Source organism: Morus notabilis, unplaced genomic scaffold (assembly GCF_000414095.1).
Source record: "Morus notabilis unplaced genomic scaffold, ASM41409v2 Scaffold912, whole genome shotgun sequence".
Taxonomy (NCBI): Eukaryota; Viridiplantae; Streptophyta; class Magnoliopsida; order Rosales; family Moraceae; genus Morus; species Morus notabilis.
In genome coordinates, this window is record NW_010368051.1 from 306,086 (window position 1) to 325,083 (window position 18,998).

Below are 18,998 nucleotides of genomic sequence, written 5' to 3' on the forward strand. Positions count from 1 at the left end.
TCGGTGGCTGAGATATCTTTAATGGCCATCATCCTCAATAGTCCTTTGGCCTGATGTCTTTTACCGGAAGTTTCTACTGGCAGTGGTTGGAGATTTTTTTTTTTTTGTAACTTTTGTGTTTGTTATTGAGGTTGGTGGTTTTCTCATCCGACTCTCGTTTGGTTTGTTATTTTTTGTTAGATTTAGGTGTTTGGTTTAATGCCGATAAGGTGGTCTTAGTTCGACTAGAATTTTTTCTATACCATGTAGATGTTCCCGTTCTGTGGGTTTTGACGATCTGTCCCTCCAGCACTTAACAGCTTATGCTAAGGAGAAGGGTTTTTTCTAGTTGAGCTTTCAATCTGCTCAATGTTAGGATGCCAAAGTACTTTTCCAGTTTCAAACTTCAGACGTGCATCTGAGACAAACAGGTTAGCATTATACTAAAACGATTGTTTATCAATATTTTAATAAAATGCAATTTTTCTTTCAAAAAAAATAATCAAGAACTCTTGTTAAAAATAAGACCAAGAGCATCTTAGCAAATGTTAATATTATAATTCGACATTATTAGCATATACGAAATTTAACATTGATTTAATGGAAGAATGATTTTGTATCCAATTGCTAAATTTTGACATTGACATAGAAATTTGGGTGTTCTAAAAATTACACGAGTAATTTGGGTTTTTTTTTTACCCCTAAAAAGTCCTCAAGACCTTTTTTATGGTATATCCAAGTGACTTCATGGGAAAAACAAAAGCCAGCAATTCAGATTGTCAGAAGCAACTAAAGCCAGAAAGAGACTTGACACGTTCAATGAGACGTGTAATTGGGTGTGTATATATATATATATATATATATATATGCAAAAATCTGTCTTAGGTTAACATTCCAGATTTAATATTTTTGCAATTCATCATGTATAGAGCTTCCCTAAACCTGCTATTGACTTTCCATTCAAAATCACTTCTAAGGTTCAATAACCATATCAAGTAAAATGTCGACAGAAACACCCGAGTTATAGTCTGTATCAGGACTCCTGGCATATATAAACTGTATCAACTTGCCAGCATCTGATCACAAGCTCACCAAATAGGGCGTTAGCCACGTCTCTTCACCATAACCACCATAGCCACAAACTGACTGCTTCCATGCATATCCATGAGCCGAAAAAGATTACTTGTCGCAAACGAAGATTTCCAGTCAAATCTGGCGCTCCCATGATGAAGGACCGCTCGCCATAGACTCAGAAAAGTTCACATTGTTGGCAACCCACGAGTTACTAGTCCTCCCCAACGAGTTTCCTTGGACCGACACGGCTTCTGGGCTATTGTACATTACTGTAGGCAAGTTTGTAACTGGCCTCTCAACTTCATTCACTGTCCTACTATTAAGCATCTCCTGCAGAAGCTTTTGGATCATGTGCTCTGTAGTCTGACCGCACTGAGAACTTGACAAGCCATTGACTTTGAAATTATTAGTTAAACTTGTACTCGAGATTTTGGGACCCTGATATGCCTGATATGGTTTAAAAGATGGTTTCCGGTTAGATATTGTCACTCATGTTTCACTGTAATATTAATAGATATCAGGGATTCTGTCTCACCAATTTATGATTGTAATCGGGCAGTGTGGAAGCTGTCAGTCCTGACGCGGTTATACTTTCCCTCGCCATATCTGAGCCACCGCTAGTATTAATGCCAACAACAGGAAATACAGGCATCGACATCTCTTTCGGGAGATTTTGACTCTGCAAGTGCCGTTTTCCTTGTAATTCCGCCCTTTGCAGCTTGGATGTAACAATATCTTGGCAGTAATTCTTCAAGCTCTCTAAGAAAACAAGATGTATTCATGATGTGTGTAAATAACATTTAAAGTGGAAAAACAAAGAACTGCTAAACACAAAGAAAACTCCATGAATAGCCATCAATAGAAACGAATTAAATTGACATACCAATTGGGCCTATATGATTATTCTGGGAGAAATTCATTAAATCTTTCAGGCTGTGCACAATCTCAGCCATCTGAGAAAGAAACAATTAAAATCTCCAAAGTACCTAAAAGTATTGGGCAACAGGCTCAATGTAAACAAGATAGATTACCTGCAAGCATCGGGTATATCTCTTTGAAAACCCCAAATTATCCACCGACTGTAAATCCAAAGCATTTGCAAGCCAACACCCGGCTTCCTGGATCCTGAAGTAACATATATGATTAAACCCTATTTAATCAAAGACAAGACTTAAAAATATATTTGTCAACCAAAAAGTTGTATCTATAAATATGACTTGAACAATTAGTTTTGAAAAAGCCACTTCATATAAACAAAAATGCCATCACACACTTAAAGGAGTGAATTGCAAACACATGAAGAAAACCAAATTTCTCACTGATTGCCATTTGCTTTTAAAAACTGAGGTAGAGACCCATTAGACCCGTTATGATTAATGGAACTTTGATACTTCTGTGTAGCATGAACCACCTGAAAATCAAGATCCAATACGTGTCTTAAGAATTCAAATCAAGATTGATCTCTGCAGGGAATTTAAGATCCAACAGGCATCAGTAACACACTACAGCAAAGAGAAAACAAAACAGGATCAATTCACTAATTTTGAAGCATAATACAAAAGAATTAAGTACCTGAGACACAACCAAGCTTCGCGGCAGAAATACTTCATGCCAGCTTGCGCAAAACTCCCAGGACAATATCTGGAAAAAAAAAAACAACGACTATGACGTGAATATTTAGTTAGTCTTTGATCCACCATCTTTAGATAAAAGTCTCACCTTCAAATCGTGAGTGAAAACAATACGAAGTTGACCCTGATGGACAACACGAAGATTCTCATGCACACTTTCTTGAACTGCCTTCCCACATTTTAGCATCCTTATTCCAGAAGGAAATCTATACTCTTGAGGTAAATCAAGGAATAAGAGTTCGTCAATCACGCCACTCTCAAATGCCAATTTATTAAGCCTTGGAAGTACTTCAAAGTTTGCCTCTGTCAAGCAGTAAAGGAGCAAAAGAAATCACTTGCAGTCAAAAAAGGGGGAAAAACACGGGCTTTACTAATGGAAAAATATTAAATTTCTCACCAAATCCCCTTCCTGATCCACAACCACACATGTCACACTGCCATCCATCCTACAAAGACAAATCAGCAAAATGACAGTTCTGATTGAAAGCGGGGGAAAAAAACAAGAAATATGCGTCTAATATGAAGATGTATATGAAGACATGATATAGTCCTTTTGTGCGTTAAAATAACTGCATCCACCTGAAGGTACGTGTTAGAAAAGAATTCTCGACAAAGAAAAACGAAAGAAAACAGAAAAAGGCAAAAAGTGTAGCATGAAAACAGACCATTGGTGCATTGCGGAAAATACTCATGGCTTCAAGTCCGACTTTATCATACAAAGACACGCACCACCTTTTCTTAGCACCCGGAGCAAAGTACTCAGCGACAAATTCCCTCCAATACGATATACTATTGTCCTAAGAAGAAAACATCAGAAGTTTAGATTATCTTCAAGTTTAACGCCCGAATGAACAATAACATCTTATCAATCAGACTAACACTCACAAGTGGCTGATGTCGCAGGTGATGTATGTACTGCATTAGCCGCCGAGTACACGCACCTTCGTCAAATTGCTGAGAATTAGACACTTGATGCACCCCGGGCTGCTGCTGGTGCTGGTTCCTCATTTGTTGATTCTGCTGTTGCACGAAAACACTATGCAATTGTGGTGGTGGAACAGAATCTGAAACCCTCTGTTCGTTCACGCTCGGGTTCATATGGTGCTGAATCAACCCCGGTAGCTGATGGGTAGGACTGCGTATTTGCAACTGCGCAGTCTCCTGACTCGGCCCCAACTGCTGGGAAATGTACTGGTCTGGGATGGACCGTCCACTGACGTCCAATCTTGGTTTCTTATACCTCTTGGTCACATTAATGGGGTCTTGTTTTACGCCACTAGGAAGTGGATTTTGGTGCTTCTGTGACCCAGGACGTGACGTAGTAGCAAAACCCTTTTGCTCCTGTTGGTTTTTCTTAGCCACCTGAGGCCTTTTGGGTCGTAAATGAGAGTCCTGCTGTGCAATGAAGGCACCATCAACAGTCATAGATAAATTAGGGTCAGAATGTACAATGAAAACGGCACTTCTATGCATGTTAAGACCCTCCGAAAACGCAAAGGCAGCATCTGTAACTGAAGAACTTGCCCCGGCATTCGGCACTATAGCTCGGTTTGTGTCTCCAGGGATTATGCCCACATTAAGATTTGAAATTCTAGAACTAGAACCAGGCAAGCTTTGGGAAGCATTCAAAAGAGAAGCAGCAGCAGCCTGGTATTGCTCGTATTCTTCGGGTAAGTTATCAGAGCTTGAAGATTGCAGAAAGGCTGCATTTTCTGCTGCCAAATTGTAATTGGGATCATAGAATGTCTCCAGAGCCATTTCAAACATTCATGAATCTCGGATTAATGTCCTGCAGAGGAACTCAAATGCACAACAGGCCCATGTTAAGTTATATGTCTGAAACAATGGATTGACGTAGAATAAGAAAGGGACTCAGAATGAAGAAAAACACACACTGGCAAACATTAGAATTAAGAAATGACTATAAAATGTTTTTCACAGAACAGAACAAATGTCTTGAACATATTGCTGGAGAATGAACAACCACTAGGAATATATATTTTGGTTCGTCAAACTTCTATCAACTTCCGGTAATATATAAACTTTATTAATTTATTTTTTTATTTGAAATACCAAATATGTGCGTGTGTGTGAATGTGCGTCTATATATAGATTACACGCATCATTAACTACACAAACATAAATTGTCAAAACAAAAAAACAAAAACCCATAAAAATTCATAATTTATGGAAAAAAGGGGAAAAAAAACTTATACGTACATTATGCAGCAAAATTTACGAAATGAACTTAATATTTTTCTGTTTGGATGCCGGGAAAAGAACCAGATGATCGAGCTAAAATCAAAACAGTGTCTAATTTTTTTCATTCATTTTTTCACATTTAACACAAATGGCCCTTGCTTCTATTCGTGCATGGTCCACGAACATCAACATCAATGCCGTTAAAAAAAAATAATAATAATAAAAAAAAAAACACAGAATAGAATTTTCCTTTGTCTTTCTTTTCCGACATCTCGTCAGGGAGGGGTGAAAAAAAAAAGTCTCCACTCATATAAAGCAACTAAAGCAGAGACAAAGAAAAGGCAAAAAGAGCACACACAAAAAAAAAAGTTTTGTTTTATTTTATTCTCGTCAAAAGAAGAAGCTTCAAAACAAAGCGCAAAAAAGAGCAATTAAGTCCAAATTTCAGCGACCGAAAAAGCACAGGAATTCTTTTGGCGAATAGCAGAAATGAAGAGGAAAAGAGAATGTCATTAAGGAGGGCTAACCCTAGACGCCATTGAAGCCTGGAGAAGTTGAAGAGGTCGTACGGAATTCGTACGGAACCGCCATGGACAAGAGTGAAGAAGAAGAGCGAAGATTTTGGGCTGCTTTTTTTTTTTTTTTTTTCCGGGTCATATATATAGAGCGGGAAGTGACAGCGAGTGTGTGAGAGAGTGTAAAGCGTAGTGCGTGAGGTGTGTCTTACGTGTGAAGGAAGGGTGACCGGCTGGGCCGGTTTCCTGGCCAGGTTTTGACAAGTGTCGATGGTTGACCAGCCACGTACTCCTCTGGAGATTGCAGCGTGGCTTTCTTGTTTCTAACCTCCTTAGTTATTTGATTGCTATTATCAAAAGGGCTTTTTCTATTATTCTTAAAAGAAAAAAATAAAGAAAAAAAGGGAGAAGTTCTAGCTTCTATGTAGCATACTAAAAAAAAAATTATTATAATTTATAAAATGATTATTGGCCTGTTTGTTTCAATAATTCGGCTTAGTTTCGTTTAGTTCAGCTTAGTTTCAACTATGAATTAAATTTAAAATCTTGTTTAGTACAGTTAAAATTATATTTTTCGTTTAAATTGAATTAAATTATCTAATTTAAAGTTTAATTCCTCTATTTCAATAATTAAACAGTAAAAGATTTTCATTTTCTCTGCTTTTTACACATACTAAACACAAATTTAAATTTTATTTTATGTTTAGATTTAAACTTTAACTATACATCTAAACGTCAATTCCGACTACAATTTAAATTATATAATTAGAACTTTTTTGTTTAAATAAAAAAATTTAAATTAACAAAAATCAAACTAACGAACCAAATGGTGTGTCATCAGGAAATGCATGCCTAAATTTTTGTAGGGATAAAATTATTTTGATACCTTGTATTATATCAAAACATATTTTTAGTACCCTCTATTTTTAATAATATCAAAAATGATACCTCAATATTTTAAAAAAACATTCTTTTGGTACCTTAAAGTTCATTTTTGAGACATGAAATCTCAAATTTACCTTTTTTACTATTTTCTTATGTCACATTTATTTTACCGATTTAAGTTTTTAATTTCAAGTTTGTTATAGTTAAAAACTTTCACAAAAAGTCATATTTATTTTTTTTATTACAATTAAAAATTCTCACATAAAATTACATATTAAATCAAATTAAAAATCAAATCACATAAAATTACATTTAAATTCGAATTAAAAATTTAAATAAGTAAACTTATCGGACCTTAATTTTTTTCTTAAAAATTTCATTTAAAATTTCAAATATTTAAAAATTAAAAAAAAAACGTTAGATTAAAAGGCCTCGATATACAGATCTAAGAGAATGGATACTGAGAAAACCCAATTAAATTCAACTTTTTTTGCTGGAACAATCAAATTCAAAGTTTTATCCGCTAAAATTTCCTTACACAACTACGCACAAGAAAAAAAAAAAAAAACCAAATCTAAATTGAACGAAGCACTACTATCATATCTAAAAGACCAAGAAAAATAAAATCTACGGATCTCAAATGAAAAAAATTAAACACCAGATTCCTTTTTATAACTCGATTTCACAAAAACAAAGAACACCAGCAATGAAAATTTTCAAACGCAAACCCAGATTGTGAAATCAACATCATAGTCCAATAAAAGATGGAATGTTTAGAGGCTAGACCATTTCTACCTCCTCCTTTTCCTATAACCAAAACCCAGAAAAATGAGTACAAAAAATGTAGAAGGTCAGATCTGGGAAATAATTAGAAGGATAGGAGATAACATCTTCATCTTCCCTCCCCTCCCCTATTGAACTCAAAACTAAGGCTAGGCGGCCATGGATTGGATCTCCCACGACGACCAAACGTTGGCGAGGTGGGCGACGACGCCTGAGTTCGTGACTTGATCGCCTTGCTTGGTTCGCGGCTGAGATGGGCTCGTGTGGCGGCCCAGACATGGGTTCGCGCAAGGAGGAGGCGGTGGCATGTTGGGTTCCCGATGATGGACGGCGGCGAACGACAGTGTTTGTGTGTTGGGTTGTGGGTGTTTGTGTGTTCTTTTTGATCTGAAAATGAGAAAGTGGGTGGGTTTGGTCATTGGTGAGCCATCTTCCGCCAGAAAATTCAATTACTGCTGCCGACGGGTTCAAGGTGCCGGCGGCGGAGGAGGGAAAGATGGGGTGACGACGGGTCGGGGGGCGTTGAAACGTTTTCAGATAAAATGTATTGAGGTTTTTTTATTTAAAGATTTTTTTAATTTTAAAATATTTTCTAATTTTAAATGGAATTCCTGTAAAAATTGAGAAAACAGTGAAGTGTATATTCGACATTTGGCATTCTTTATTTTACTAATTTGAGTTTAAAATTTAAATTTTATTACGGTAAAAAATTTTAAAAAACAGTCATATTTAATTTTTTTACTATAATAAAAAACTCTCATATAAAATCACATCTTAACTCAAATTTAAAACTCAAATCAACTAATTAAATAAACTTTTTATATTATTAAAAAATATTTTTTAAAAAGTTAAGGTACCATATTAATATTATTAAAAATAAAAAGTATTAAAAGCATGTTTTAAGATATACCAAAATAATTTTATCCAACCTTTTACCTCCCGATATATGCTTATTTATGGCATGTTTACTTATCAGGAGTAGGGAATGAGAATTGGGATTCGGAATCAACTCTATGTTTACTTACTCATTTATATCCTGGAATGTGAGTGAAAATGTGTGGGTCCCACACCAATTTGGGATTGAGGAATGAGATTGGCACTCCCCCCACCCTCCACCGGATTGCCACTCTCATTCCTGATATTAAATACAAAATTACGAATTTACCCTTAATTTTTCTCCTTTATTTAACCCTCTAGGGTTTATTTCCCTCTTTCTCTCTCAGCCATTTACCATCTCCTCTTTTCCTCTTCTGCCGGTTCTTCAATTTGCAGGTAGGACATAAATCATCTTTTATTTTTGTTTTCGGTTTGCTTTTTTTTTTTTTTTTTTGGGTTGAACACGTTGATAATGGTTTAAAAGCACAAGGTGAACATGTTAAGAACATGGTGATTAGTTTCAATTTTAAGAGACCCGGAAGAACGATTAGTAAATGTTTCCACGAGTGTTTAAAAGTAATTATTCGGTGTCAAAAAGAACTTTGAAAAAACTCAAAACCAATTTTGGAGAACTCAATTGACCCTAAATGGAAGTAGTTTAAGGTATGTGTTCTCTTTTTTTATTATTTTGAAAAAATTTGTTTTAAATTATATTTGTGTTCTTAAAATTTTATGCTTCTTTTTCATAATAATGTAGAATTGTTTGGGAGCATTGGATGGAACGTATGTAAGAGTTCGTGTGCCAGAGGCAGAAAAATCAAGATATAGAACAAGGAAAAATGAGATTGCTACTAATGTCTTAGGAGTTTGTTCACAAGACATGCAATTTCTATATGTCCTACCGGGATGGGAAGGAATGTTATTGAGCAGTGCTTTGGATTATTGAAAATGCGATGGGCTATACTAAGAAGTCATTGCTTTTATGACATAAAAATACAACGACAAATAATTTCTGCATGTTGTATATTACATAACTTTATTCGAAGAGAAATGGCTTATGACCCTATGGACATTGTGTACGATAATGATCCAACACAATAATTGAACAATGAGACAGAGTTTATCGATTCCATTGAAACATCTACCGAGTGGACTACATGGAGACAAAATTTGGCACAAGAGATGCGGATTGAATGGCGAGCAAGTAGAGAATAGGATTAAGGATTGACTTGTTTGACAATATTTTTTTATCATATTTTTCAATTTATGACTTGAAACTTATTTTTGAAAGTTTATGAGTTAAAACTTAGTTATTTTGTTCTTATTTTATTTCATCTTCATATTCTTTTCTTGAAATTGAGTTAAAATTTATTGAGAAAAATAACTTAGATGAATAATTAGGTGTGATTAAAAAAATCTAATTACTAGTTAGTTATTCTAATATTAAGATAGTTAGCATAATATACAATTTTTTTTTTTTAAAGTTCAACACACAAAAATCTACTAAAAGGATAGGTAAGTAAATTTATAATAGTTTATTTCGATTCCGAGTTTAAGTAAACGCATGAATAGGATTGAGATTGATTCCGATTCTAATTCCTGGAACCTAAGTAAACAGCTTATTTTGACTCTGATTCCTGCTCACTCCGAATCCTGTCCACTGGTATGTTTACCTACACGTAATTGGAATGAGCATGAATCGGAGTAGGCAGGATTCGGAGTGGGTAGGATTCGGAGTGAGGAATCAGAGTCAGAATAAGCTGTTTACTTAGTGATAGGATTCAGAATCAGAGTTATTCCAAATCTCATTCATACGTTTACTTATACCCAGAATCGGAATGAAAAAGTGTAAAAGTACTAATATACCATTTAAATCAATTTGATATTTTCAATTTAAAAAATATATTGTGTACTTATTATATTAAAATTAATCATAATTAAAATATTTAGTGTAATAATTGGGTACTAAAATAATAAATATAAATTGTACAACTATTTAAAATATAAAAATAAATTTTAAATAAAATAAATAAAAATATAAAATAGTGTTAAAAAATAAAATATATTATTAATTTATTAAAAATAAAGTACATATTTATTATATTAAAGTTAACAATAATTATGCTAATATTATAATATTAGGCAAATAAAATAATAAATATATGTTGCATTTATTATTTTTTGAATTTTATTTTTAATTGTGTATTTATAAGTAAAATAAGGGTATAATAGTAAATTAATATTAATATTAGGAATGAGAGTCTCAATTCCAATGGAAGGCATGAGAGTGCCAATCCCATTCCTCAATCCCAAATTTATTATAATTTGTGATCTCCTTAAATTCCATCATAAAACTAAATTAAACAGTATGACACATAATTTAACCTTTTTTTAAAGATGATATTGATATTTTTTTTAAGTCCTTCATTTTATTAATTCGAATCATAATTTATCGCATTATTTTTTTCATAAAAAATTTAAATTCAATTTTTTTCTGCTAAATATTTTCTCGCATGAATTTACTTTTTTAATTCAAATTCTTAACTTAAACGAGTGAAATGGTGTTAAATTTCATAAACCATTGGATAAATATTCATAAACTATTGATCGACTAAGATCAAGAACAGAGCAATACTACTTTCTTCTCTCCTGCTTTTGCTCAAGCAACAACTGCAAATACCACAAACTACAAAATCGAGCACCCGAGGTACAATGAAAAGTTGTTGTTCTTCTTTTCTTTTCTTTTTTTTTTTTTTTTGAAGGAAGAAAAAAGGGAAAAAATATACTACAATGCCTTTAAATGTGATCCAGAATTCAATAACATTATTCTTCATTGTCATTTGACCTACGGTATGGCATGTGTCTGTGATCCTTTGCAGCATTCTTTCTCCTCCTTTTCTCAATGTAGGATTCAAGCTTCCCATTGCCAGCCGCCTGATCAGACGACAAAGAATTCAAACAACCGATGTTAGTTTATCATGCAAAACATGTTCCATTATCACGACAAAACGGAGAACAACAATACCTTGAGTTCATGATACTTCTCAATATTCCTTCTCTTTTTTATTTCGGCTGCGAGTTAGAAAAGCAAGCAAGAGTCAGATTGGATTGGATTGGTAAACTCCTAGAGTAGAAACGAAGACACAAAAGCATAGAGAGAGATACATTTCTTAAGATAAAATGGTTGTTTTCCTTGCTTAGCTGCTTCTCTCTCTTTTTTCTTGTGCTTGGCCAAAATTGCGTCATCTTTTCGCTTTGTTGAGTCAGACTTAAGCTGTTTGTCCTGCAAAGAGAAGAAAAATTAAAGAGATAAACAATTGCACCAACATTTTCTACAGCAACAAACAAGATGTAGAAGAATAGATAAATTGTTCAAGAAAATAAACAGTTCCGGTAAAATGCATTCTCAAAGAGAGCACTTACTATCCAAGATATGCGGTTCTTCAGCTCCGCAATAACTTTTGGGTCACTGGTTTTCTTCATTTGCTTGCGCAATTCCTGCAATATTTCATTTCAAATCTCAACAAACAAGAAAAGAGATTCATGTCGAATGTTGATAAGATAGCATATTCAAGAAAAAGTACCTCTCTTTCAGCAAAAAAATTCCTCTTCGAATAGAAAATTGTATCTCTTCCTAAACCTGAAGGCCCCGGATATATTACTTATGAGACAACAATGTACAAACAACAATGCACTGCCTTGTAACTATAGCACATTCTGAAACAATGACCTTTTAAAACAAAATTTCCGATTTAGTTTTCACAATATTTTTCTCTTTCAGTTTTTCAGTCAAGCAATGCAAGATTAATTTACAGATTTTTAGGCTGGTGAAGTTGAACATGTAGTGACCTTAAAGCAGTAATCGCAAACACGTACAACGGACAGAGAAAGTACTTACCCCTCAACATCAAGATTACCACATAAAGACTCATAACGAGGATCTCGTATCACCTGAAAATACAAACAAAAGAATACCCTTTTAAATCAACAAGCTGCGAAGAAAGAAGCATTCATAGATAATCTATGAGTCATTCACGTTTTCTGTATCATAATAACATTTCAAGATTATACACCTTAGCAATCCCGTTAAACAAAAGGGTACATTTTGAATCATTTTTACATGGACAAATGTACTTAGACGAGTGTGATTTCAGGAGAACAAATTAGGGTACATAATAAATCAACTAATCAGAAAAAACTGTATCCATTTAATGGCAAAAATACAACGATCAATTGAAAACAAAGCATTTAATCAAGGCCAACCGAATAACCAATCTCATAATCAACAAAACTCACCTTTTTAGGCACTTGAATAACCTCTCTAAATCGACTGACCGGCTTCTTACAACTAACCTCCATTGGCCTTCAAATAATCACAGATGATTACTTAAACAACAATTGAAAAAACAAATCACCATAAAAAATACCAATTTTTTAAATGTCCAAAGTTCAAATTACCTATTCTTGTTAGCACGCCCAGTCTTCTTCTCTTTGTTATCCTTTCTGTAAATCGAATGCGACCCGTTAGAGCGCGCTTTTTGCAGTTCCTCGAATGTCACATCCGCTAACTCGCGTTCTATCTCATCCTCCTCCTCCTACCACCCAAAAAAGAAAAAAAAAAACAGATTTTACCTTAATAATTCATCGAAATTAACAAAAAAGGTTAGACCTTTTGCGATTGTCCACCTCTTCAGAAGAAGATGACGATTCGGGTTCTTCCTCGCTATCGCTAAGCTCCAATTCGGTCGGAGTCTCAATTTTGCTGCGAGGGTTCTTCTTCATAACTTAAATAGTACTAAGTTACTGTTAAAGAGAAAAACGGAGTAAGAAACACAATCCAATAGTGCAATAATTAGGAAAATATGAGAAATTGAAGAAAATTATTTTGAAATCATGTGCAAAAACAATCTCATGGAATATCAATTTGGACGAATTCGCCAGAACGAAGTGGAGAAAATTACTAGCATCACAAACAACTCAGCGAAATTAACAACAAAAAGTGAAAAGAAAGAAGAAGAAAAAAAGGAGGAATTGGGCTATACGGCGGCGAGGAGAAGCGGCTAGGGTTTGGGGTCTGAAACTTTGAGAGAAGACGAGGGACTGTGAGTCCGAGGGTGAGATTCTTACCTCTGTTTATTTTATCGATTCTCGATTTTAATTTTGATTTTCAACTCTAATAAAAAATTATATTTAATTTTTATATTAAAACAAAAAATTCTCCTATAAAATTATATATCAAAACTTAAATTTAAAAATTAAAATTATAAATAATGAGGTTTAAATCTTATTTATTTTATCAATTTAAATTTAAAATTTAAATTTTATTATAATAAAAAAATTTAAAAATAATTACATTTAATTTTTTTATTATAATAAAAAAAATTATTCAAAATTAGGTCCTAATTCTAATTAAAAACTTAGATAAGCTATTATCATTGACACGATATGTAGGTCTTGTTTATTTTACAGATTTAAGTTTTTAATTTGAGTTGAGATGTGATATTTTCTTATAATTTTTTACTGTAATAAAAAAAATTAGACGTGACATTTTTTAAAAACTTTTTTATTATAAAAATTTAAAACTGAAAATTTAAGTCTGTGAAATAAACGAGGTCAGTTTGTAAGTACATGACACCTTTCTTCAACATGTCAAGTCAAATGAATGATAATTTCCTAGAGCGGGTTTTTATTAGGTAGCACTATTGTGGAACCTGACAAAATAACCGTCGTCCCTAGCGCCTGACCTTAATAAAAAAAATTCATTTCGATAACTTCAAAGATTTACTGGATAGGAAACTCTGCACGTTATTCATTTCGATAACTTCCAAGATTTACCGGATAGGTAACTGTACCCACGCGCACTCAATGCGCGTGATTAAGGAGCTCGAACTCCCCAACAGTGAAAATCTAATCCCACCAACCAATGGGGGAGAACCACTTGAAATGTGAGTGGAGACTATTATCGTTATTTCCCAAATCGAGCCACCGAAATCCCGAAAACAATTATAAATAAAAAAAAATTCCCGTGTTCCGCGATTTGTCTGCCCTCGTTACTTTTACCTCAAGACGAATCTGAGAGTTATCAGCGAGGGTCAGAATCAGAAACTGATTCAGGGCCAAGCAAAAACCTAGAGAGAGAGAGAAGCACCTGAAGGCGAAGCTTCTCCAATTCGGCCATGGAGCTCGACATGGAATCAATGGCGTCGTCGATTGGACTATCGGTCGCGGTTTTCCGGTTCCTCCTCTGCTTCGTGGCGACCATTCCCGTGAGCTTCCTCTGGCGATTCATTCCTGGTCAACACGCCAAGCACCTCTACGCGGCGCTTTCCGGAGCTATTCTATCCTATCTCTCCTTCGGATTCTCCTCCAATCTGCATTTCCTCGTCCCGATGCTGCTAGGTTACGCTTCCATGGTGTTGTATCGCCGCCGGTGCGGCATCATCACGTTCTTCCTTGGATTCGGATATCTGATTGGATGGTAATTTTTCTGTTTGAATCTCAAAGATCGCTTTTTGATTTGTAAATTTGGAGAACTGTGCTTGTTTAGCTAGTTGTTGGATTGGTGAGAAATTGTTGGTAATGTTGTTGTAAAAGAGCTTCTTTTGCTTTCTTTTGAGGCTTTTGTTGGCATGCGAGTCTGTGCATGCAACAAAAACGGCACTTGGATGGCTGTAATTATGCTGCATTAGCGTCTGATTTCTTGTAATTAGTGGAACTACTCTGTTCTGGATTGATATTGGAGTTGATAGTTGAACCATAAATTTATTACCTGCATGCAATTGAATTGTTGATTGGTTTGAATTTGTGTTAAGTGTTATTTGACTGCATGGTCTTTTCACCTACAACTATGTCTGTGTTGGAATGGATTTTCTTGAGCTGACATGCATCTGCTAAGACAACTCACCCTTCTTTCTCTTTATTGTTTTCTTTTTTCCCCTTAATGATTCTGAAGTGGCAGTAAAGCGTCTATGGAAAGGCTTCGCCATATATGTTTTTTTTTTTCTTTTTTTTGCCTTTTGCCTCATAAATCTTGACCATTCTTCTTCTTCTTCTTCTTCTTCTTTTTTTTTTTTTTTTTTTTTTTTTTTTTTTTTTTTTTTTTTTGTGGGGGTAGTCATGTCTATTACATGAGTGGGGACGCATGGAAGGAAGGAGGAATTGATGCAACTGGTGAGTAATATCTCAGCTTTGTACTCTTTCTTTCTTTCTTTCTTTCTTTCTTCCCTTTTTTTTCCTCCGAGTTTTAGCTTTGTACTTGACATTGTTTAGTGATGAAACAAATAATTATCTATCTACGTACTTCCATTAAGTATCTTGGTCAGTTGAAGCTAAATTTATTTAAATTGATGAATACTAGCCCAATTTTGACATGCAAATCATTCTTCTATTGAGAAAACTGCAATTAAAAGTATTGATGATTTTGTTCGTGTAAAATTTGAGATCTTTTTCTCTTGGCTAACCATGATTTTTCTTCTTTTATTTAGGAGCCTTAATGGTATTAACGCTCAAAGTTATCTCATGTGCCATAAACTACAATGATGGATTATTAAAAGAGGAAGATTTACGTGAGGCTCAGAAGAAAAACCGGTTGGTTAAATTACCTTCACTGATTGAATACTTTGGCTACTGCCTTTGCAGTGGTAGCCACTTTGCTGGTCCTGTTTATGAAACGAAGGATTACCTTGACTGGACTGAAGGAAAGGGGGTATGGTTTTTAATGCATATAATATAGCTTATATGTTTCTTATTTTGAAGCAGACTAAGACTTTTTCTTCGGATAATTGTATTCTAGATTTGGAACAAGTCAGAAAAAGGACTGTCACCATCACCATATGGGGCAACGATTCGCGCCCTACTCCAAGCTGCAGTTTGTATGGGCTTGTATTTGTACCTGGTACCACATTTTCCTCTGTCCCGATTCACTGATGAAATATACCAAGGATGGGGATTCTGGAAACGGTTGGGCTACCAGTACATGTCTGGGTTTACAGCACGTTGGAAATATTATTTTATCTGGTCAATTTCAGAGGCCTCCATCATTATTTCCAGCCTTGGCTTCAGCGGCTGGACCGACTCTTCGCCGCCAAAGGCGCGATGGGATCGTGCAAAAAATGTTGATATTCTAGGTGTTGAGTTAGCAAAGAGTTCAGTTGAGTTGCCTCTTGTGTGGAATATACAAGTCAGCACCTGGCTTCGTCATTGTAAGTTTTTCTTCCCCCTTTCATTTCTGAGGTTTAGTTTGCTATTTTCATCTTTATTGTCTCAGCTATACTTTGACACCATTCAGAATGGGACCGCAAAGCATGATATAACATCACTGGACTAAGAAAAAAAACAAGTCATGATGGAAGTGAACTGGGGTTTTTCGTAATTCAAATATGATTGTTCATTTGATTTTTGTGACCGCTATTGAAAAATGATTGAACAAATAATTTTTCCTGATATGAAACCATTGAACATTAAATATGTTTGTTTATTTATTTGAAAAAGAACAAATGAACAAATCTGTTTCCAACAGCTGTTCATTGTTATCAGGTTGGTTGGTTGGTTTGTCCTTTATAGCCAGCAGCTAAGATTTTAATGATAATATTTATAATTATTTAAACATGCCGTATTAAAAGAGACAAGCAACTAAAAGTGCAAAATAGTTGCAAAAATTAACTCAATATTTCGTGCCACCTCCAATTGCAGTATATTAATGTGCTCTATTGATGTCAGTTGGGTTTACTTAGACTTAACTCGCTTTAATATTCAAGCATTGTGAGTGAATAGTACATCAATTGTGTTGACCTAAACTGTAATGTTTTAGTCCCTGTTTGTTTTAACAACTCAAACTGTTGTTTAGAATTCAAACCTTAGTTCAGGATTCAAACTGGTGTTTGGGAGAGAAAAATTCAAAGACAATTCGAACCATTAACAATGCTTCAAGGACAACTCAAATTGTTGATTTTAGAATTCACCTCCCCCCTCCTAATATTCTAACAGTCCGAATTGTTGTCAACGTTCCAATAGTTCTAGATTTTACTTTTTCTCTCTCTTCAATTTCAATTTTAAAAATTTCATAACTTCTTCGTTTTACTTCTGATTGAGGTGATTTTTTTTAATGTGTTCATAATGAAGAGAGGATAAATCCCCACTCATATTGCATATTTTTAATGTCATTTATAAAAAAAGGTGGACCCCAGTGCCAAAGAGGCTCCCGTACTATGACAGGCTCGGGAGAAAGCTCAATCTCATATGTACGCGGCCTTACCCCCCGAAGGAGAGGCCGTTTCCGGGATTCGAACCTTGGACTCCGGGTGCAAACACAAGCGCTCCCACCACGGTGCCAAGGCCCGCCTTCATTTTTAATGTCATTTATAATGAGGCTTTATAAGATTTGTTACAAAACTCTAATGACAGTTTCTAACACTTTATCCAAACACAGTTCGGATTTTATTCCCTATGCAAATTATAATTTATTTGTATATCTAAACAACAGTTCGGATCACAGTTTGAATTACCACAGTTTTACAGTTATACCAACAAGGTTTAAATCTCCATAGTTTGAGTTGTTGAACCAAACAAGCCCCGGTTCATTAGACGTCGGTGGCCTTCACTAGTCGAGCATATGTTAGTGAATCGTAAATCAATTCACCAGGAGATGACCTTTTATTAAGTAGCATTAACTTGTACATCTTGCTGGTGTAGATGTTTATGATAGGCTTGTTCAGAAGGGGAAGAAACCCGGCTTCTTCCAGTTGTTGGCTACGCAGACTGTCAGTGCTGTTTGGCACGTGAGTATTATCTTACTTTGACTTGTATATGTTTTTTTTTTCCCTCCTTATGTACTGTTTTCTAACGGTAATCATGATCTATTTATACCACACAGTTTCTGACCATGTTTACCTATCAATTCTGTTATTTAATGTTGTACTTTTACCACCCCAATACTAAAACCTTGTACTCAAATACATTGTCATTACTGAATGAAAAAATAGAATTACGATTTTGCCACATAATTGGTAACTGTCTTTTCATCATTAATGGTCTTAAATTTAATTCTTCCCTTTTTGTTTTTCCTTTATAATTGCAGGGATTATATCCAGGCTACATCATATTCTTTGTTCAGTCTGCATTGATGATTGCTGGTTCAAGAGGTAGTTATGGCTGCCTTTCTTGGTACCGTTCTTTCTTCGGATAATTAACGATTTCTTTTTGCTTTTCCTGTGTTACTGTTTTTGCAAGCAGTCGTTTACAGATGGCAGCAATCCGTACCTCCTAAGCTAGCCCTTGTCAAGAAGATACTAGTTCTCATGAACTTTGCTTACACCCTTTTGGTTCTGAACTACTCCTGTGTTGGCTTTATTGTGAGTCATCTCTCTCTGTCTCTCTCTATTTGAAAGCCAATTTTTAGTGCTTATAAGTTTCTAATTCACATTTTCTTGCGTGGGACAGGTATTGAGCCTGCATGAAACACTAGCTTCGTACGGGAGTGTGTATTACGTTGGTACCATCCTGCCCATAGTGCTGATCCTCCTTGGTTACATAATCAAACCAGCGAAATCCGCCAAACCCAAATCTCGGAAGGATTAATGCGAGAATGAAATCCTAGTGTCTTCCCTTCGACGTCTCCAGGCTGCTTTTCAAGTTTTTCATCACCACCTTGTTAATTTAGGAGTTCTAAACCGGTTTCGAAACGTTCTCAGAATTGTTGAGTTTTCTATGCACATTTGAATTTGAATGGCATTAAGTTATTTCTAATCAACCCCTCACCTACTGCTTTTCTGTTCATACCGTGTGGTATGAATTTAGGTTGTTGGAAAACGTCATGTCCAAATATGCACTTCAAACCAATGCGTGAAGCAATAAAAAATGGGTCCTCTCTTGCAGAATAAAAATTATTAGTTTTCTGAGATTAGCTCACCTTATGGAAGGTAGTCACTCCTTCGCAAGGACAGAAGTTAGGTAGTTAGAGGCCAAGAAGGCAAGGACTTCACTATAGACTATACTCGGACCGAATCTTAGAATTATTTTTAGAACATGTTAATTTATTTTAATCTGATAGGATAAA

At 34.9% G+C, this 18,998-nt stretch overlaps 3 protein-coding genes across 4 annotated transcripts; 1 reads left to right on the plus strand and 2 right to left on the minus strand.

Moving 5' to 3' along the window:
• Positions 1 to 565: 565 nt before the first annotated feature.
• On the minus strand, positions 566 to 5,498 carry LOC21393868 (probable transcriptional regulator SLK2). 2 transcript variants are annotated; one of them, XM_024176181.1, is made up of 11 exons: positions 5,414 to 5,498; positions 3,570 to 4,473; positions 3,350 to 3,481; positions 3,082 to 3,130; positions 2,773 to 2,987; positions 2,626 to 2,694; positions 2,373 to 2,464; positions 2,085 to 2,178; positions 1,937 to 2,006; positions 1,589 to 1,812; positions 566 to 1,500 (listed from the first exon to the last, which is right to left on the minus strand). In XM_024176181.1, exons 2-11 carry the CDS (start codon positions 4,449 to 4,451, stop codon positions 1,186 to 1,188), a joined length of 2,142 nt encoding a protein of 713 aa, XP_024031949.1. In that variant the 5' UTR covers positions 4,452 to 4,473; positions 5,414 to 5,498; the 3' UTR covers positions 566 to 1,185. The 2 variants fall into 2 exon arrangements, with proteins under 2 accessions (XP_024031949.1, XP_010112573.2); XM_010114271.2 differs by lacking the exon at positions 5,414 to 5,498 and adding an exon at positions 4,905 to 5,018.
• Positions 5,499 to 10,490: 4,992 nt separating this feature from the next.
• LOC21393869 (rRNA biogenesis protein rrp36) lies at positions 10,491 to 13,073 on the minus strand. Its single transcript, XM_024176183.1, is given in 11 exon segments — positions 10,491 to 10,879; positions 10,971 to 11,017; positions 11,111 to 11,228; positions 11,369 to 11,443; positions 11,530 to 11,547; positions 11,549 to 11,585; positions 11,844 to 11,896; positions 12,242 to 12,308; positions 12,404 to 12,540; positions 12,632 to 12,748; positions 12,988 to 13,073. Coding segments are annotated over 10 exon segments (759 nt in total). The 5' UTR covers positions 12,728 to 12,748; positions 12,988 to 13,073; the 3' UTR covers positions 10,491 to 10,768.
• An 825-nt stretch (positions 13,074 to 13,898) lies between these two features.
• LOC21393870 (lysophospholipid acyltransferase 1) lies at positions 13,899 to 18,928 on the plus strand. Its single transcript, XM_010114273.2, has 8 exons — positions 13,899 to 14,423; positions 15,060 to 15,115; positions 15,430 to 15,650; positions 15,738 to 16,146; positions 17,636 to 17,721; positions 18,021 to 18,084; positions 18,176 to 18,294; positions 18,383 to 18,928. The coding sequence occupies exons 1-8, from the start codon at positions 14,122 to 14,124 to the stop codon at positions 18,518 to 18,520; spliced, it is 1,395 nt and encodes a 464-aa protein (XP_010112575.1). The 5' UTR covers positions 13,899 to 14,121; the 3' UTR covers positions 18,521 to 18,928.
• The last annotated feature ends 70 nt before the right edge of the window (positions 18,929 to 18,998 follow it).